We start from the raw sequence: 20,506 nt of genomic DNA, 5'->3' as shown, positions 1-20,506 counted from the left end.
CTTCTTGACCATGGATTTATTAAACAAACATTTGAGTGACTCTTATGTACTGGGCACTGACCGCCCTACTTCCTGGAAATACAAACAGGAATAAAACCTTGACAAATGTACAGTCTCACAGGGAAGGCAGACATGAGGAGATGATTACAAAGCACTGGGGTGAGCAGCGAGAAGGATGTGGAAGCACCGCAAATCGTGCTGATTGAATGAATGAATGGCTGCGTAATAGAACCCATGGCACATTCTCTACAGTTCTTTGCATCACAGCAAATTTTATGCCTCCTGGTTGAGGCGCTGTCTCTACATTAAGGTTGGAAACCACCAAGACAATCACATGGTAAGCTTTGTACTCTTTCCTAAAACTGCTAAATCAGAATCTGATTCTGAAATTAAACAATGGTTCAGGATGATAAAACAATATCCAAGGCCACGTGTTGGCCTAGGTCTTGTGGCAGCCAATCTAGAACATTTCTGAACAAAAATGACTGAATTTTTATTGTTCATTACCAGCCATTTGAAATTTTAGTTATGGTGATTTTTCTCTTTGCCGTAACTTTGGAACTAGTTCTTAATACAGATGCAAGTACAGAGGGGACACTGTCCAGCTGTATATTTTTAGGGGCGCCTGGGTGGTTCAGTTGGTTAAGGTCTGACTTCAGCTCAGGTCATGATCTCACGGTCAGTGAGTTCGAGCCCCGCCTCAGGTTCTGTGTTGTGAGTGCAGAGCCCACTTCAGATCCTCTGTCGCCCATTCTCTATGCCCCTCCCCTGCTCTCTCTCTCTCCTAAAAATAAACATCAAATTTTCATTTTTTAATGTTTATTTATTCATTTTTGAAAGAAAGAGAGAGACAGGGTGGGGAGGGGCAGAGAGGGAGAGGGAAAGAGAATCCCAAGCAGGCTCTATGCTGGTGGCGGGGCTTGAACTCACAAACCATGAGATCATGACCTGAGCTGAAACCAAGAGTCGGATGCTTAACCATCTGAGCCACCCAAGCGCCCCCATCCCAATTTGCTCTTGAATAAACCCACACCATCTGGTATTTCAAATCATTTTTCTATTAGTGGGATCCACAGCAAAAGTTTACAGATGCATATACTATAAATCACTTCCAGATACTCATATTGTCCAGGTGAGAAACACTGTTACCTAAGTGAAGGATGTAGACTGTACAGTGTCTGAAATAACCCCTCCATTTGGTATCTTCTTGTTACCAGCCATGGCTCAAGTTCATGAGTGTCCAGCCTATGAATCATTCACACAGACTGTAAAACCCAATTTTTATATCAATTTAGTCGACGAAATGTGAATGCCCTAGAGGAAAGCAAGCCTTCACTGAGGTTCACTCTCCACCACTCAGAGCGGAAGGTCTGTGTGCGGAGGTGGTGCCGACAGCTGGTGGACTTGGTTATCACAACCTCAAAATGTGAAATGGGGATGTGTCCCCAAAGGGAAGGAACTATGAAAAAGGCCTCTGGGTCGTCCTCGGACATCTTTATTCAGACTCTTTACTGACATTTTAGACAATTCTAACAAGCTCAGATTAGAAGCAACACATTAGAAGCAGGTACCCTGAGAGTATGAGGGTGTGATGGTGAGCACATGACTATGAATAGAAACAGAAACACAATTAAAGGCAGACAAGAGCTTAAAGAGTGTGCACAGCAGTCTATTATAACACCAAACAATAATGAATATTACTTGTAATTAAGTCATGAGGAAAAAATAAAATTACATTCTGTATGTTTAATGTGGCAGGGTCATATGCAATCCAATTCGGAAAATATTTACAGCATCGTTTTTTTATGCTGGCACTCATAAATGATCTATTTCAAAAGTTCAGAAAACTGAATTACGGGAATATACACTACAGCTAATAATGCTGGGGAAACTCCTGGTGTCCCTTAGAGCCTACATTGGTTTGTGTCCGACTGCCTGCCTTGAGTCTATTCTAAATCTAGAGTTCCCTCTGAAGCCTGTAAGTTTCTGCCTCCCTAAACTGAGCTTCAATAACCGGACACCAGAGCAGGGACCCTCAAACCTGCCTCGCTGTGAGGTCCTGCTCCCCAAGGGCTCTGGGTAGTGGTAGTAAGAACTGGAGGCAAATCACTTTACCTCCAAAAAGGCACAGAAGCACACCCGCCGAGCCAGAGCCCTGTCTGGCAATGCTAACGAATGGGGAGGTGGGGGAAGTAAGGTCAAACAAGGGCGGGGGCTGCGGGGTACACACTGAGGCAGAGGACAGCACCCTTGGTCCAAGCACGTCAACTAAGACCTGTCCGTTGACAACAGCGAGACCTAGGTCTTCTCCTTTTAGCCTCTCTTCTTCCCTCAGCAAGCTCCTCAAATCCAGGCAATACCATCTCCCGCAAAGCTCTAAGCAGGCCCACCGGTCCCGTGAGGGAGACTTCTTTATGGGATTATCAGAAGGCAGACTCGTGCAAATGACCATGCTGTAGAGGGACCGCAAGGGGGACACTGGGGTGAACTACGGCAAGACCTGAAAAGTTATTTTATAAGCTGACCTAAGAAAATGGAGATTGACTGCGATACGAATAAGGAAATTTGGTAAGAATTTAAGTGGCGGGGATTCACTTGCCTTTCTCCAAACTTATACTGTCGTTCTCATTAAATCAGCTGCAGCATTATTGAGTATTTACTTTATGGTAACAAATGTAGGTCTTTAACTCCCACTTTCTGATCTTACAACTTCCAAGTAAATTAAGCAAGCAGCATTATTGAGATGTCAGGTATCTCACCCGAGGCAGTTACTTATTCTAGATGCGTGGTGGATGCAAAGACAGACGTAAGTAATTAAACCCACCTTCTGAGTGGCTTCTTTTTTCTTTTTCTCCTCTTTCTTCCTTTTCTTGTCTTCCATTAACTGTTCTTCCCTTTCTTGCTCCTTCTCTCTGTTAAAGTAATGTCACACCAGAAGGTTAACATCTTTATTCACAGTCTATTTGTGTAGCAAATTAAATGCTTGTAAACGGTACGCAAACCATGCCATCTCTCTGAGCAGAATATGGTATTTTACTTAAACTAAGAGGATGCATAAAACTCCCACATTTAGTTATCCGCATGTTTTGGTTTGTTATCTTTTCTGCAAAGTACGACATCAAGTTTGGTTTCAAAGAAGCCCATTAAAGTGAGCTTTACAATATCTTCCTAAAAGAGCACACGCAGACACACACACACGCACACGCACACACACACACACAGCAAAAATCCTGATTTAAATGTGACAACATCCAGTTGGCTTCTGGGAATATTCCTGAATTAATACTTGGTCTTCAAAAGTACAAGTAGAAAACACATAAAATACAGCATTAATAATGTCAAAGAAAAAGGAATATATATTTTTTGAAAGGCAATATTCCTCACAAATAATACAGAATATATTAATTACTTATGGTACACAGATATTTATCACAATTCAGATATTTTCCCCTGACATCTTCAGAATGGTGAATTCTATGTTCCATATTCTGTATTTTTCTTCTACATTATTAATGCTGTGTGTTTTACATGTTCTCTACCTGTGTTTCTAAGGCAGGTACCATGTGTCCTGTAAACCCATGTGTTATTCCTCACTAAGTGAGTTCAGAGTTGCATCTTCCTACGCACCTTACTTAAGACAACTGCTGCCCTCAATTAGAACAAAAATGATATATAATACTAAAGATTCTAGTTAAAGAAATGTGCTGGAATCTTAAGATATTAATATAATGTAATGCCTCATATCCAAAAAGTACCTTTAGAAAATAATATTTATTCTATTATGTAACATATTCTAATATATATTCTACTACAATGCATATAGTAAGCTGCCAACTCTCACTCCCTATGTATCAAATGCAGTGCAAAACTACTGCTGTCACCTCAGAGCTCTAGGCAGGAATGCCACGCTTACTGAAATTCAGAGCTGGAAGGAGAGTCTGAGCTCTAGTTCCCATTGCCCCCAAATACTGAACAGACACTTGTGATTTTAGGTGAGCCAACACATCACAGTCATGGTTTCATAGATACCATCTAGAAAAATGCTAAGTTACAAGTCAGACAAAGTAAATGCGTTAAGTAAATGTTTGCAGACGTGGCAAAAATCACAGGGACAGTTCTGGAAGGAATCACGCTTGGGGAGTGGTAACCACTCAGCCTGTACAAAGAAAGGTTCTGAGGACCAACACTGAAGTTGGCTCTCGTCAACGGATAAGTAATGCTTTATTTCTAGGAAACAAGAACGAAGCAACAACAACAAAAATAGGTGTTTTACCCATATGTCAAGCTTTCCGTGGTTCTGTCCACATTCACAAATATTGGCCTTTCTCTTTCTGTGCCTCTGGCATAAATATACAAAATCCTAATGTGTACAATTCACACTCCAAAGGTAACTTCAATGAAAACTTTAAAAATACAATCAAGGGGGTGCCCAGGTGGTTCCGTCGGTCAAGTGTCTGACTTCGACTCAGGTGATGATCTCGGGGTTCGTGAGCTCGAACCCCGCATTGGGCTCGCTGCTGCAGAGCCTGCTTCAGATCCTCTGTTTCCCTCTGTCTCTACCCCTCCCCCACTCACACACTCTCTCAAAAATAAACAAAAAAAAAAATAGAAAATAGAAACAAGGAAGAGATTTTATTGTAGTTCCCTTAGACTGTATTTCTCTGGAGTCAGAGTGTTTGCACATCAGTCTCAGAATGAAGCTCTTGGTGAAAATCCATGTACAGCACTGCACTACTTTAGGAACATGACTTTATGAAAACTGGCAAGATGGACGCTGACCATCTAAGGTAGGCTGGCCACAGATCCTGTTGTATTTGGCTCCCAGAGACTCTTGCTTCCTCTGGCTGCAAGTGGGAGAAGATGGCGTTCCTCATGACCCAGTTACTGTGACTTGGTTCCTTATTTTTAAAGTGCAAGGCACTACATAAAAAGAGCAACCACAGTCAAAAACTCTGTATAAATATTCAATGCCCTAAAAAACAGTAAATTGCCATTTCTAGGTCTATTCTAAAAAGTTTATTTTAAAAATGCAATGTGAAAAAAGAAAAAGAAAAGAAAAGCAAGTCTTTAATGAAACACATTCTTAAAAACACTAACCTTTTCAATATTTCCTATAAACAGGTAATTCAGGGAAAGGGACTGAAATTCATGTTCACTACAAGCAGATTTATTTCCAAAACAAATATTTTTTCAAAGCTTTCCAGGAGACAGGCTGTGCTTTCACCCTGATCTTTTACTGCTTATACTGGTAGAATAGAGTTTTCTCTTTAGATTTCACTTCCTTAGGAAGAATTTATTTTCCCAAACCAAACTTGACTGAAAAACCTGTCATTCACTTAATAATGAATCCAAAAGTAGAATTCACCTTTCTTCTTTTAAAAAAAATGTGTTTTTTTTTTTTTTTAATATTTGTTTATTTTTGAGAGAGAGAGAGACAGAGCATGAGCAGGGGAGGAACAGAGAGAGAGAGAGACACAGAATCCAAAGCAGGCTCCAGGCTCTGAGCTGTCAGCACAGAGCCTGATGCGGGGCTTAAACTCACGAACAATGAGGTCACGACCAGAGCCGAAGTCGGATACTCAACCAACCAAGTCACCCAGGTGCCCTATGTTCTGTAGTGCTGTGTTATGCTGTATCTTGGCTGCACATTAGCATCATTGGGGAGCTTTAAAATAACCCCATGCTGAATCAGAGTCCAAGAGGGCAAAGCAGGTATCCATGTGGGGAAGGTGATGGTTACATACAAGGGGACTGATCAACAGATATGTTAATGATGATGACAATCAGGCTTATCATTGTTTGGAAAAGTCTCAAAAGAGTCCTGTGGACTTGGATCAGAATGAGCTATTGGCGGGGCGCCCGGGTGGCTTAGTCGGTTAAGCATCCGACTTTCGCTCAGGTCATGATCTCGCGGTTCGTGGGTTCGAGCCCTGCGTCGGGCTCTGTGCTGACTGCCAGCTCAGAGCCTAGAGCCTGTTTCAGTCTGTGACTCCCTCTTTCTCTGACCCTCCCCTGCTCACGCTGTCTCTGTCTCTCTCCTAGAAATTAAAAAAAAAAAAAAAAAAAATGAGCTATTGGCCTCAACTCATGGTTTTTAATATATAGAAGCAGACATAACAATAAACATAGATATAATTTTGTGAGCCCACATGTGTGTATATTCCTTCATGTATGCAAACACACACACACACACAGACACACACACACACACACACACACACACACACTCCTTTGCTCTATTATTGGGAGGGTTTGGGAATAAGCAATACCCAACTAGCAATGAACACAACTGGTACCGAGACTCTGGCTTCTGAATATCATTCTTAACTAAAAGAATTAGAGTTCTTTTTAAAAAGAGCTAATTTGGGGCTAGGACAAAGAAAGTACAAAATGAATGTGGAACGCCTGTTGCCTAGAAGCAAGGAAAAGGTCAACAAATGATGGGGCATGTCAAATGGTGGCAGAGACCAAATGTGAAGGGGTTCCTCCAAGCTAAACCTGGGATGACAGGAGCATAAAAATAATGATGGTAAGAAACCTTAAGTCACTGTATAATACAGGAAGACATGAGTTCATCCAGACAGAAGTAAGTAAATGAATAAGTTAAAAGTGAAAGGGATGGAATATTCACATAGTGTTAAAGTGTCTCCCCATAAAAATACTTATTTTTTAGAAAGGAAAAAAGAATAATTACACAGAGAAGAAGCCTGGCAGACATCACCTTAGTCAAGTAAAATACATGAGTACCATCATAATGGAATAAATTGAAATCGTGAGTTACATGATTAGATACTCTGAGAACACAGAATTTCTCTATGATATTCTTTTCAAATATGTATCACCTGAATATCATCATGACGAAATGTCAGAGAACCTCAAGTTGAGAAGCATTTTACCAAATAATTGTTCTGCAACCTTCTAAAGTTTCAAGATCACTGAATCAAGGAAACGGAAGGAGACCAACAAGACACAATAACCAAATGCAAAGTGTGACCCTTTTGCAATAAAGGCCATTACTGGGGTGTCAAACCCTGAGTAGGGGCTGCAGATTAAATGGTAGTACTGTATCAGTGTTTTGTTTTGATGGTTGTTACTATGGTTATATAGGAGAATGTTCTTGGTTTTTTAGAAATACACTAAAGTAAAAAAAAAAGAAAAAAAAGGAAAAAAGAAATACACTAAAGTATAGGGGAAAGGGATGTAGGTGGTGGTACAATGGGATAGCGATTTATTCCTAAATGATTCAGGAAAAGTGTTGTTTTTATCATACTTGCAACTTTCCCGTAAGTTCAAGATTGTTTCCAAAAAGAAAAAAAAATCAACAAAACCATTACGAGGGTAGCACCCCAGTCCCATTACATGGAAATCTCTGGGGAAGGGGTCGCCTGGGTGGCTCAGTTGGTTAAGCGTCTGACTTCAGCTCAGGTCATGATCTCATAGTTCCTGGGTTTGAGCCTCGTGTCAGGCTCTGCGTGGACAGCTCAGAGCCTGGAACCTGCTTCAGATTCTGTTTCCTCCTCTATCTGTCCCTCCCCGAATCACTCACACACTTTCTCTCTCAAAAATAAACTTAAAAAAAAAAAAAAAATCTCTAGGGAGAGAACCATTGCTCTAAATTCTTGTGTTTAAGCCCACACTTTAAAAATCAAACCTCCATCCAGCAATCAAATACAAGTGCCATGTGACTAGCTGGGTCCCACTTAACTATCGACTGCTTCCAAGTCTGAAAGAAGAAATCATTCACATTCTCCCTCAGCCCTAAATACACAGCCAGATGCAAGTGCAAACACTAATCTAGAATTAAAAAAAGCCAAAACTACTTTCAAGAATGTCTAAGGTGAAGATAATACAACCGTTTCCTTCTTTCTCTCTCTCTGTCTCTTTCTTTCTACAATAACCATTAATTGAAAGAAGTAGAAAGAACTTTTTTTTAGAAAGACAGTACTTGGACGAAGGGGAAAATACCCACTGTTGGCCTGAGCGGAGGCAGACGAGGACTCCGGTCCTGCTCACAAGCTCAGAGCACTGAACTGCTGCACCACACGTTCCCAAGCTCCGCGTGTCTAAGACCACGCAGGGCAAGTTAAGGACGGTGCCATCTGGACAACTCCCCAGAGCTCACATTCGAGACCATGCACAGTGCAGTCCCAGCTTCCGGATCTTCCCTCATCCGTTCCGCGTCCTGTGTATCTGACAGAGAGACCTTCCTCCTTTTTGTGGCCCAACCACACCTCACCCTGTTGTCAAGTCCTGGCTCAACATCCATCCACTGGAGCTCCCCGACGACTCCAGTTCGTAGGAGACGGGCCCTCCTTGGACTCCCCACAACCACTACCTTGGCTTGTCGTCCAGCCTTCAAGGCGTTGGCTGCTGTCAGTCACTGACAGCCTCAGACCACGTGAAAGGACTTCCTTGCAGCATGGATACCTTGACCACAACTCTGGGAAACAGAGACTGGTCCGGGGGGCTAGTCTGTGTCGCCCCTCTCCTCTATCAGGATGCCCAGGGATCGATCTGTTCCTCAACAGACGATCACTTGCCTATCATGAGCTGACACTTTTCTCAGTACTGGGGATACAGCAGAAACAAAACCACACTCCAGCTCTTGGGGAGGTGGCGGGGAGGGGGGCTCACATTCCAGTGGGGGAGACAGGAAACAAACAAAATATACAACAAAAATATAAAAGTATAAAAGATACACCTCAGGTGGCAACATGTGCCCAGGAGAGGACAGGGTGGGCGAAGCTGATGGAGACAGCAGACATCTTACACATGATGGGTAGGAAAGGGCTCTCTGATAAAGTGGCCTGAGAGTCCCACCGAAGTGAAGGATTCTGTGGATATCTGGGAGACAGCATTATGAGACGGTGTGTGAGGAACAGCAAAGGGGCTGGAGCAAGGGGAGGAAGGGAGAAAGTGATGGGTGAGGTCGCACAGGTAGCAGGGGCTCTCCTTGCAATGAACGCATTTTTCAAATTAACTGGGACCTATTTCTCATAACTGAATAAAGACCAACACTTCCCAAATCTCCTGTTCTCTCCTTCAGTCAAAAAGCCTACCTCTGCTCTTAGGAGTCAACATTTAGACTGTGGCTTCTGTCCACACAGCAGCTGGCATGCCTCCCTTAAACTGCCCATCACACGAGAAAAGTGAGCGTTTGCTACCCAAGAGGTCTCTGAATGCAGAGAGTTGACCTTACTCTTCTTATCTCGTGCATCACGCACAAACACCAGAGTCACAGCAGACCCTCCATGCAAATGTTACCAAAATGCATGATTACAAAGTGAGGGAAACTTTTCTATCGCTTCCCAGGAACATGTGTTCAAAAGAACAGCCTCAAAACAACTGATTAAATGACTTAACATACACTGAGCTACTAGTGCCAGGCACTGGGAGTATAACAGGGGATGAAAGAGAGACAGGCCCTGCCCTCAGGAAGCTGACATTCTAGATGGGAGACAGATACACACACAATGCCAGGAAGAAAATTAGGCCGGGGAAGGGGCTAGAGGACCTAAAGAAACAATGGGTGGGATGATTTACACAGTGTTCACAGAAGGCCTCTCTGAGGCAGTGAGCGAGCGACCTAAATGAAGAAAATTATCTGGAGGGGAGTGACCAGCCAGGAAAAGTAGAAGGGCCATGAGATGGGAAAGTACATAGTATGAGTTTAGGGTTTTATTCATTTTGAGGGGTGGGAGAGAATCCCCCTCCTCTTCTGTCCCCTCACAGCAAACACCCACACACTTTTCAGAGCTTTCTGGGCTTATGTTTAATAGCTCTCACTCACACCAGAAAAATGGGGCACCCTGTTTCTTAAAAGTTTCCCTTCTACCTCATCCATCCATCCATCCATCCATCCATCCATCCATCCATCCATCCAACCGTCCGTCCGTCCGTTCATCCATCGCTTCCTCGATGCCAAGCCCTGTGCTAGAGACTGAGAATTCAGCAGCAAACAAGATGCTGTGCTGCTTGACTTCCCAGGACTCAGTTTCTCCCGCCCCTCACAACCCAGACGACACTGTCAGGGCAGGAACCTGTGTTCTTCATGCTCTGCCCTCCATGTTTAGCAGCATTTTGAGGTACTTTGAAGACACCCTGCGGTTTCTTTGGTGTTTTGAGAGTACCAGAACCTTGGGCATGCGAATTCATGGCTCTTATAATCCAGATAAGAGAACAACTTTTTTCCACAAACTAGAATCATGACCAATGTTTCCTGAATTCTCATGCCCAAGTCCATCATGCTTCAAACATTCAAAATTTCATACTTGAGAGCAGTAACCACCAATGTGCTGACCCGAGTGAAAAGACTGTAAGAACTGCAATTCAGATAGACAACCAGGGCTCAACTTGACAGGAAAATGTCTCCAGAAACAAAGAGCATCTTCTTTTTCTTTAGGGTCTGGATAACGGCCCATCAGATAGCATCGAAACCTATCCCTGACGCCCTGGGGTCAGTAAGTGTGAGGGCACCTTTGGTCCCAGTTCATAACCAGCTCCACATAACCGAGCAGACCGATATGAACTTACACAATGGATCCTCCCAGCATGAGAAACATGAGGGAAGCAAATGAAAACTGTAAAAACCCAAACTCTTAATACATCAATGACTCGGAGGAGTCTCCAGGGAATGATGCTAAGCGACAAAAGACAATCCCAAAGGTTACATACTGTATGATTCTATTTACATAATATTTCTGAAATGACAGGGGTTGTCAGGGGGCTTGAAGGTGGTGGGGGGGTGAGGCAGAGCCACACAGGTATGGTTACACTAGTGATCCCCGTGGTAATGGAACTGTTCTGTATCTTCACAGTCGTGGTGAATACATGAACCTACCTGTGTTAAGACTACAGACAACTATACACAATATACACAAATTGGTACAAGTAAAACTGAAGACTCTCACTATGATCGGTGAGTTGTATCAATGTCAGTATCTCGGTTGTGATAAAAACTTCTAGATCTGCAAGAAACTACTGATCAGGAAAAACTTTGCAGAGGGCACATGGAATCTCTATGTGTTACTTCTTACAACTGCACGTGAACCTACGATTATCTCAATTAAAATTTTAATTAAAAAAAAAAGCTTCAACAGTGACTCATCTCTTTAAAAATTTTTCCAAGGACTTCTATTTTAAACCATTTTTAAATAGCTCTTTATGAAAGTCATGTAAGAGTCAAAGGAATTTTAGAAATTGTTCAGTCCCGTCATCCACAGAAATGCATTTCTGAAAATATTCTACAATCTACAATTCACCCTATTATGTTCAAATTGTTAATAGTTTTATCAATCAATTACATTAAGTACATTAGATACATGATAAATATGATACCAGAGGGGTACTTAAAGTGTTTCCCTACTGGGGCTCCTGGGTGACTCAGTCAGTTAAGCATCTGACTTCGGCTCAGGTCATGATCTCATGGTCCATGGGTTCAAGCCCAAGTGCTGACAGCTCAGAGTCTGGATCCTGCTTTGGATTCTCTGTCTTCCTCTCTCTCTGCCCCTCCCCTGCTCACGCTCTGTCTCTCTCTCTCTCTCGAAATAAATAAATAAATAAAGAGGGAGAGATAAATAAACAAAATGTTAAAAAAAGCTTAAAAAAAAATAGTGTTCCCCCACCACATAATTCACCGTAATGGTTCTTTTACTGAGAATTTTCGTGATAGAATAGTAATACAGGCTACTGTTTGACTTTGTGGCAAGTATGTACAGCAGCTCAGTCAAGACCAGTTCCAAGTTCCCTCGAGCCTACTTCCCTCACAACTAGAGACTGAGATGTGATTTATGTTCTGCCAATAAAGTGTGCTGTGGGTGACTTTAGAAGGGAAGAAACAGGGTACAGGGCACAGATCTTCTCAGGGAGCAGAGCCCACACCTGTAGTAACGGTTTCCTGAAGGTGCAGGAAGAAGATGTACCCATGGGGCCCTCCCCAGTTCCGACGTGTGGTTCCCAAGGATCAGTGAGAAAGTGTCACCACTGAATAAACCCCTGGCATCTGGGGGAGAGAATTCTGCGGTCTGCACACTAAGGGCTCTCACACAGATTTATGTTGAGCTTTCCAAGGCAAGTCTGATAGATGTGGCGTACACAGACGTTTATTTCCTTAATAGACAAATGGTAATCTTGGCAATTTATAAAACAGTAAGAAAATAACTAGACCCCAAACTATTAACAACCAGAACCAATTAAGGATTAATGATACCGCATGTGTATCTAGGGTAAAAAAAAAAAAGAACAAAAGAAGTGCCATGAAAAGAGTGTTCAAAGTATCCATTTAGAGTGTTTTAATTAAAATTGCACACAAAAAGAAAGTATGTTGGAATATATCCATTCAGGCAGAGGAAATTACATACTAGGTACTCCAAATATCTGTATTGGATTTGTTCTTAACATTTTTTCATTTGCTGTTTCTGACTGAGACAGTTTACTGAGACAGTTTAATGGGATGCTAATGTAATTTGCACATGATATTAAATTAGTAGACAAAACCAAACAGCACTGAAGCATAAAAATCATTCTAACACTGAGTGGCTCATGGTAAGAAAATGGTAACATTAAACCTAGAAAAATTAAGGTGAATGCACTTTTCATTTAGAGGGATACAGAAATTTCTCCTGCCTTCAAATGCATCATGTGACATGTGATAGGCAATTCTTTTGTATGTCAGCAACAAAATTTAACACAGCTCCTTGTACAAATGGGCTATCTCTCGATATGAGGTTATGTAAAGCAATATTTCTCAAACTTCAATGTTTGAGACCTACAGATGTTAAAATACAGATTGTTATTTAGTAGGTGTGGGTTGTAAACCACAACTCTCCATTTCTAACAAGCTGCTGGTTCCTGCACTTTACTCTGAACAGCACAAGCATGATGACTTTGGTTGCTGTTTTCCAAGAAAATATGAAATTGCATTCATTTCTCCAAGGAGAAATACTAACTTCGTAACTATCAAGCCTATGCCTTGTTATTCCCATCTGTGTTTCAGTGCCAAATTACAGCATCATCTTTACAAAGATCTATTAAAATGCAATTAAACAACTCATGTAGTACCATGTATGTACCTGCAAAAAAAATCTGGATGATGGCAAATGTATGGACACAGATTTCAGAGATGTCAACATATAAAAGAATCCAAGTGTCAGATCAATAAATTTTTTGCACACACAGCCTCTGTCTCTAAGCTTCTCACCGATTTCCCACTTTCCGTATATAGAGATGCATATTAGAAACAGGCTTATTTAGAATTATTCAAACCAAATAAAGATAATAGACTTAAAAGAACTTGTTTTCACTTTCAGAAAGTCTATGCAGCAAAAGTTGTATCCAATGAGCCTAAGGAATATCTAATTTGAAACCACGCTTCCTGAAGGCTATCTTGAACAAAGGAAACTCCTGACCTTAGTCCAGCTGTGCAAGAAGTGCTTTATCTTGTCTTAGAAGTGGTCTCCTCATAGCTTCTGCCCCCCATCCCAAGCTCTCCTTCCCAGACTGCATATAGCAAGTCTTCCAGGCACCTGTAATCACCCATCATGCACCCCTGAGGCATTCCTTGGTCCTTCCAACACTGCGCACGTGATCTGGCTTGCTATCTCCTCACAGGAGGGCCATAATCCCCTAAATTCTTTCCATTTGTGTACACTCATCCAATTATTGGGCAAGACATCATGAAAGTAGGCCTTGCCATTTCCTTATCCCAGAAAATATACCACTGCCGGTACTATCAAAGAGCCTGTGTATCTTCTTGGAATCACCTCTTATTGAATTACAACTATCTAACATCCCTATTTTTCACACTATTGCTAAGTCACTTCTCCACAACTGAGTGCAGCACCTTACATGTATCTCTATTAATGCCCTCTGTGACAGATTATCAACCTAACATTGCTACCCATAGTCTTCCGTGCATTGCAGGAAAAGATCTGGAACTACATTTCTCAGAAGCCCATTCTCCATTTGTTCTAAGTTGATGGGCTGAAATGAAGCACACCCACGTGAGACTTGGAACGCAGAAGTCATTGCCCTCTGAAAACAGTTGCGAGCAGACACAGAGGCAAAGGCAGACAGGACTTTCCACTTTTACAGCAGCTTCCTGATGAGTTAAAGCCATCCTGGAGCTGCAGGCAGCTGAAATCACTACTTTCCTGGGGCCTTGAAACTCTAGTTTCATCAACAATAATAGTGGCCTCCCTGAATTTTCCCCCCAGACTTTCTAACTTTCTAATGATTATGAAAGTCTTTAATTCCCTGTATCAAAGGGTTTCCTTCTTGGAAAATACAGTGGATTCTTAAAAAAAAAAAAAAAAAAAAAAAAAAGCTGCTAGAATTAATAAATGACTTTAGCAAGGTTTTAGGACACAGGATCTATATATAAAATCAACTGTATTTCTATATATTAGCAACAAACAATCAGAAATTGAAATTTAAAAAAATCCTATTTACATTGGAATCAAAATTTATGAAATACTCAGGGAGAAGTCTGACAAACACTGAAAACTATAAAACACATCAAACTATAAAACTGTAAAAAACAGGTGAGGTAGGGCAAACCATGAGAGACTCTTGAATGCTGAGAACAAACTGAGGACTGATGGGGGTGGGGAGGAGGGGAAGGGGAATGATGGGCACGGAGAAGGGTACTTGTGGGGATGAGAACTGGGTGTTATATGGAAATCAACTTGACAATAAACTATTAAAAAAAAACAACAGGTGAAGTAGGTGAAGAGGTATACCATATTCATGGATTAGAAGACTCAATATTGTCAAGATGTAGATTCTCCCAAAATTAATTTACAGATTCAACACAGTCTCTACCAAAATCTCACAAGGTGTTCTTTTTTTAAATAGAAATTGACAAGCTCCTTTTAAAATTTCATAAGAACCCAGAATAGCCAACAACTTTTAAAAACAGCAAAATTGGAGGACTTACACAACATGACACCCTGATTTGTTATAAATGTAGAGTAACCAGGGCACTGGGCTGGTTCAGTCAGTGGAGCATGTGACTCTTGGTCTTACAACTATATGTTTGAGCCCCATGTTGAGAGTAGTGATTACCTAAAATAAAAAATTTAAAAAAAAAATAAGAAAGAAAGAAAGCTAGAGTAATGGAAGACAGTGGGGTATGGGTCTAAAGACAGACAAAAAAATTCAGATAGATAAGACAGATCCCAAAATTAAATTGAGATATGGAAAAACGATATTCAAAAAAGGTGCAAAAGCAATTCAGTGGAGAAAGGATAGACTTTCTACCAAATCATGGTAGAATAACTGAACATATGTAAAATTAAAAAAAAAAACAATGAACCTCAATCCATACCTTGCACTAGATATAAAAATTAACTTAAAATAAATAATAGACCTAAATATAAAACCTAAAACTAGAGAAAATGTAGGAAAGAAAATTTTTGTGACCTTGGGTTAAGCAAATTATTTCATAGGTACAACATTGAAAGTAAAATCCATAAGAGAAAACTTGACTCAATAAAATTAAGGAACTTCTTTCTCTTCAGAAGATAATGGTAAGAAAATGAAAAGAGTTGAAGCCTGGGACAAAACACTTGCAAATCACTTATCTGATCAAGAATTTATGTCCATATGTATTAAGAATATCAAAACTCAGTAATAACCCAACTTTTAAGAGGCCAAAGATTGGAAGACACTTTACTAAAGCAAATACACAGATGGCAAATAAGCAAATAAGATGTTCAACATCACCAGTCATTATAAAAAACAAAAACAGAAAACTAAAGCTACTGTGAGATGCTACCACATGCATACTTATTAGAACGTCCAAAATTAAAAACACTGATTGCACAAAGTTTTCGTAACTGGAACTCTCTTGTGGTGGGAATGTAAAATGGAAATCACTTTGGAAAATAGCTTGGCAGTTCTCTACAAAGTTAAACAGACACCTACCATACCGACCCAGCCATTCCACGCTTAGGTATTTACCCTAGAGAAAATAAAGCATACATCCAATACAAAGACTCTGTAAATGACTATTTTGTGATAGCTGAAAACTATACACTACTCAAAAAGGCATCAGTAGATGAATGGATAAACAAACAGTGGTAGCGCCTACCATGAAATACTACTTAGCAGTAAGAATGAACTATTCATACACACAACATGGAGAAACCTCAAAATTAGAATGAGTGAAATAAGGCAGACAAGAAGTAATGTATGTTCCATTGGTATAAAAATTCTAAAAAATCCCACAAACTGTAGTGACACAGAGCAGATCAGTGGTTACTGAGGGGTTGGGGAGGGGAAGAAAAGGATAGAAAGGAGTATTGACCGATGGGCACAAATAGGCTTTGGGAACAAAGGATACATTATCTTTTGTATATAACTCAAAACTGAACATATATTGAACACTTCAAATACGAGCAGTTTATTGTATGTCAATTATACCTCATAAGGGGCTACAATAAAAATACGAAAAGGGGAAAAAAAAATCTTTCCTGCAAGGAATATCCTGAATGGCCTCTGTTTTCCTAACAGAGCCCTAACTGATACACTAGTATAAGTGAGATCTCTTTATCAGTTGAAATTTCACCCAGTGTGTGCACACTGTTCCCTAAAAGACTAAATCTTTAAATTGGAGCTTCTGCATGGATAACATTCCTATAATGGGTATAAAATTTCATTTTTAAATGCAATGAAACCTCCTGTATAAGAAGTCTTAGGAAGTCAACGTCTGAATTTTTAAACCTTTACCTTTACATTTCATTTAACATTCTGGATCACTATAAACTACCAGCATCTTCACTGGACTTTTCACCTGAAGTTTCATTCAACTGGTAACACATGATGGTGTGTTCAGATGGTAACTCTGGGTCCAATCTGCTTAATTTTCAGCCATTCTTGTGATTTCGTGTGCCTTAAGCTTAGCTGCTTCTTCAAGCTCAAAGGACCTCTTTGGTTTTACTGTGCTCGTTTGGCGAATAAATCTTTATTATAGCAACATCTCATGTTTTACTCCGGAAAGTACTTTCCCATACACTCCAATGTGTATGCCAGGCTCCTAAAGACCATCTGAAGTGAGCAGTAGTTTTACAAACATCCAAACAGGTGAAGGGGCAACATCATGATAAGAGCTATACCACACACTCTAATATTCATATCCCAGAACCACGAAAAACCATGTTTAAACCTTAAGGGCTAGATAAACGCACAAACAAGCAATCTACCCTTGGCATTCAACAACAAAGAAAGCAAAAAGAAATGAAGAGTCGAAAGAAGGGCTTTGGAAAGAACTACTCCCTACAGAGCAGTGCCGGTCTAGGGTTCCTCAGCAGAAAAGAAAAGAAGTTGATCAATCAGAATCCACACTTGTGAGGTACACGTGTTCAGAAGAACTGACAACTTATTAACAGCAGATAGTGGTGCTATTTTCATAAACATTCAGGTGCTTTATTTTTTTGTTATTGTTGTTTTTCCCTTTCTCTGCCTGCTTCCATGCATGGTCCAACACAATTATTATATTAAAAGAATAAATAGTAACTGACGTTTGAAATCAATAAGCAATTCAATCAAAATTACAATTAAGTTGACACTCCATGAAAAGGGAGTTTTAAAGCAATTAGTGTAACGTAAGACTGTTAAGAGTATGTGGCATTTAAACGCATCAAGGACTAACTCAGTGGCTAGGACATCAAAATGCTTGACATGCTCTAAACATGTCCATCCACACCAGGGCCTCATCTTTGAAGATGCTGACTTGGAAGCCTTAGTCTGTGGTTCAGATCCCCATGTATGCCCACCCAATAGAGATGGTATAGCAGATTCTGGAAGGTTCTGGGAGGTTTTTTGCCCATTGAACCAGGGGAAGGGAGTTGGATCATTTATGCCCTCAACTGGGAGCCATGATCCTCGGGCTCTAGACCCTCCTTTCTCACTGACCAAACCACTTGCTCTCTTATGGCTACACTGCACACATAAGAAATGTGGTTATATGAAAATTTTCAAAAGCATTACTCAAATTTAAGGAATAAAAAGAGAATTCAAACAATAAAACCATGTCTAAGGCTGATGTATATCCCATGTTGGCAAGGTCAGATGGGCGTTAGTGGTGTTGTCATAATGCAGCACCCACCCCCCGGGAAAGTGATTTTTCAACTCATCCGCCTTAAGAAAAAACTAAGCATTTTACATCAGAGATCAAATGGAAAAGACACGAATTTTCCTCAGCGATCACACAGTAGCTACTGCAAACAGCAAGGTGGCAAGACAGTGTGTACGCTTCCTGATTATACTGCATCACTATCATTCTATTAAGTTGGTGCCTGTTACTCTAATTCTGCAAATCCCCTGAGAAAGGGTGCTATTTGTGACACGTATCTTGGTATTGAGAAAATTAGCAGAGAAGGAAATCAACTCTGAATTCAGGATTCCACAGGTGACAGTCGTACCCTACTTCTCAATGCTCTTAATTTGTGCTCTATTTTCAGAATAGTAAAAATGGAAAGTCGTGTTCTTGTGTGCTAGCAGTTGTCACTTAAATTTAGCAAGCTGGAAGATAATCACTGAATTACCTTGAGGAAATGTGTATTTCTGAGAGATAAGCATGTTAAATGTTAATAAGTAACCAACTACAGAGTAAAGCTAACTCATGAACTTACGTGACCCAATTTTTCAACTAAAATTATACCCCGGTGTGAAAATGACTCAAAAGTTAAAATAGGATTTATATCCAGCCTTTCGGTAACAACCAAGCCAACACTGACCTGTATTTAACTCTTCAGGATCAAATACAGAATGCCTAATTCCATTTAAGATGGTGTATTAAATTAGGTTTGCACCTAATTTAAGTAACCTGAGGGAAATTTTTTAGAGAATGATCTACCACTGCCATCTTTAATAGATAACCTCAGTAACAGCTATGTGTAAATATCCTATTTTTCTGAGAGAATACTTAAATTTCTCTTAAGGTATCACGATCTTTCTTCTCCTTATAGTTAAGAATGACACTTTCTATATATGATTGGAGTCGAGAGGGTCTGAATGGATGCATGCAGTAATTCTGTATTCCTCTGTGTTTTAGGACCTTCCGTTTCCAACAACTTCTTCAAAGTTCTCCACCTCGTACAATTCCATATCAAGCGTGGTAAATTACAACAAGCAGAGCCTTCTACCAAGGCTGTCTGGTTAAGAGCACAGACTTTGGAGTCTGGCAATTTAAAAATCAACTCTATGTATCTTGGGCCTCACACACTAATGGCAGGAACTTGGCCAAACTATCTGGCCTCTAAGTCAGTTTTTGTATCTATAAAATGGGGAGTAGGCTACCTATCTTGAAGAGAAGCTGTGCCAACTAGAGAATGGAGAAACCCCCTAACAATACCCAGCCCCTGGGCTGCTGTTGCTGCTTCCGCACTGGTGTCCTCTTCCTCCTCCACATCGGGCACCTACGATGCCCGCAGCACCAGAGAAGGGCTATGGGTAACACAAAGAGGTCATCCTTTCTGAGAAGGCGCTCAGGAACCCCCATGACTCTCTCTATAAAATTAGACCCATACTTCACACCTTAAATGAAAATAAAGTCCAGATGGAGAAAAGATTTAAATGTGAAGGAAGGAAGGAAGGAAACAGCTAAAGCACTTGAAGAAGCTGTGGTGAACTTTTCTTTTCATAATTAGAGTGAACAAAGACTTTTTTTTTTCCTTAAGATTTTAAGTAATCTCCATACCCAACATGGGGCTCGAACTCAGAATCCCAAAATCAAGAGTGGCATGCTCTACTAACCGAGCCAGCCAGGCGCCCCCAAAGACTTTCTAACTAGGATTCATACCTCAGAATCCATAAACAATTGCTATATTTGTATAAAATACAGATACATAAAAACTTTAAAACAATTATGATAAACTCACCAGGAATAAACCAATATTTGTCGAGAAAAAGATCAGCAACTTATATCACATAAAGCGCTTCTACAAATCAATAAGGAAAAGACCAACAATCCAACAGAAAAGTGGGTGAAGGAAATGAACAGTTCACAGAGAAGGAGATAAAAAGTTCTAAAACATATGAGAAGGTGATCTACTGCATTCCCCACAAGGGAACAGCATGTTAAAACTATACCGAGAGAGTACTTTTCACTTACCACAGTGTCACAGACAAAATTTAGTAAAACATGGTGCTTTTACTAAAGCATGTCAGGGAATAAGGTGTCAGGGAAAAAGGCATTCACATATAGTGCTGGTGGGAATATAAGCTGGTACAATCTCATAGAGGACTATCTGACCTATCAAAATTAAAGTGTACATAGTTTTTGACCTAGCAATCTCACTTCTAGGAACATATCACAGGAAAGTAATTACACCCGGGGAAAATTATGTATGTAAAGGATATTCGTTGCAGCATGTTTGTAATGGCAAAAGACTGGAAACAGTCCATCAATTAGGAGATTGGTTAAATAAATTACAGGTTATCCACACAAGCTTAGATATAATTGCATATATAAAAGGAAGTTTCTTATGTACTAATGAAAACAGAT

The 20,506-nt window shown here is 40.4% G+C and overlaps 1 protein-coding gene across 3 annotated transcripts in view; it reads right to left on the bottom strand.

Annotated features, from left to right (window-relative positions):
- TNRC6B (trinucleotide repeat containing adaptor 6B) overlaps positions 1 to 20,506 on the bottom strand; it is a 241,071-nt gene that overhangs the window by 61,696 nt on the left and 158,869 nt on the right. For all 3 annotated transcript variants that reach the window (XM_039236190.1, XM_039236196.1, XM_039236206.1), the window contains exon 5: positions 2,825 to 2,912. In XM_039236190.1, coding sequence (XP_039092121.1) covers positions 2,825 to 2,912 — 88 coding nt within the window. The remainder of the gene's footprint in view (positions 1 to 2,824; positions 2,913 to 20,506) is intronic.

Source organism: Hyaena hyaena, unplaced genomic scaffold, assembly GCF_003009895.1.
Source record: "Hyaena hyaena isolate Hyena2069 unplaced genomic scaffold, ASM300989v1 scaffold_4, whole genome shotgun sequence".
Lineage (NCBI taxonomy): Eukaryota > Metazoa > Chordata > Mammalia > Carnivora > Hyaenidae > Hyaena > Hyaena hyaena.
The sequence above is the reverse complement of the archived record's forward strand: the minus strand, read 5'-3'. Positions and strand labels throughout refer to the sequence as shown.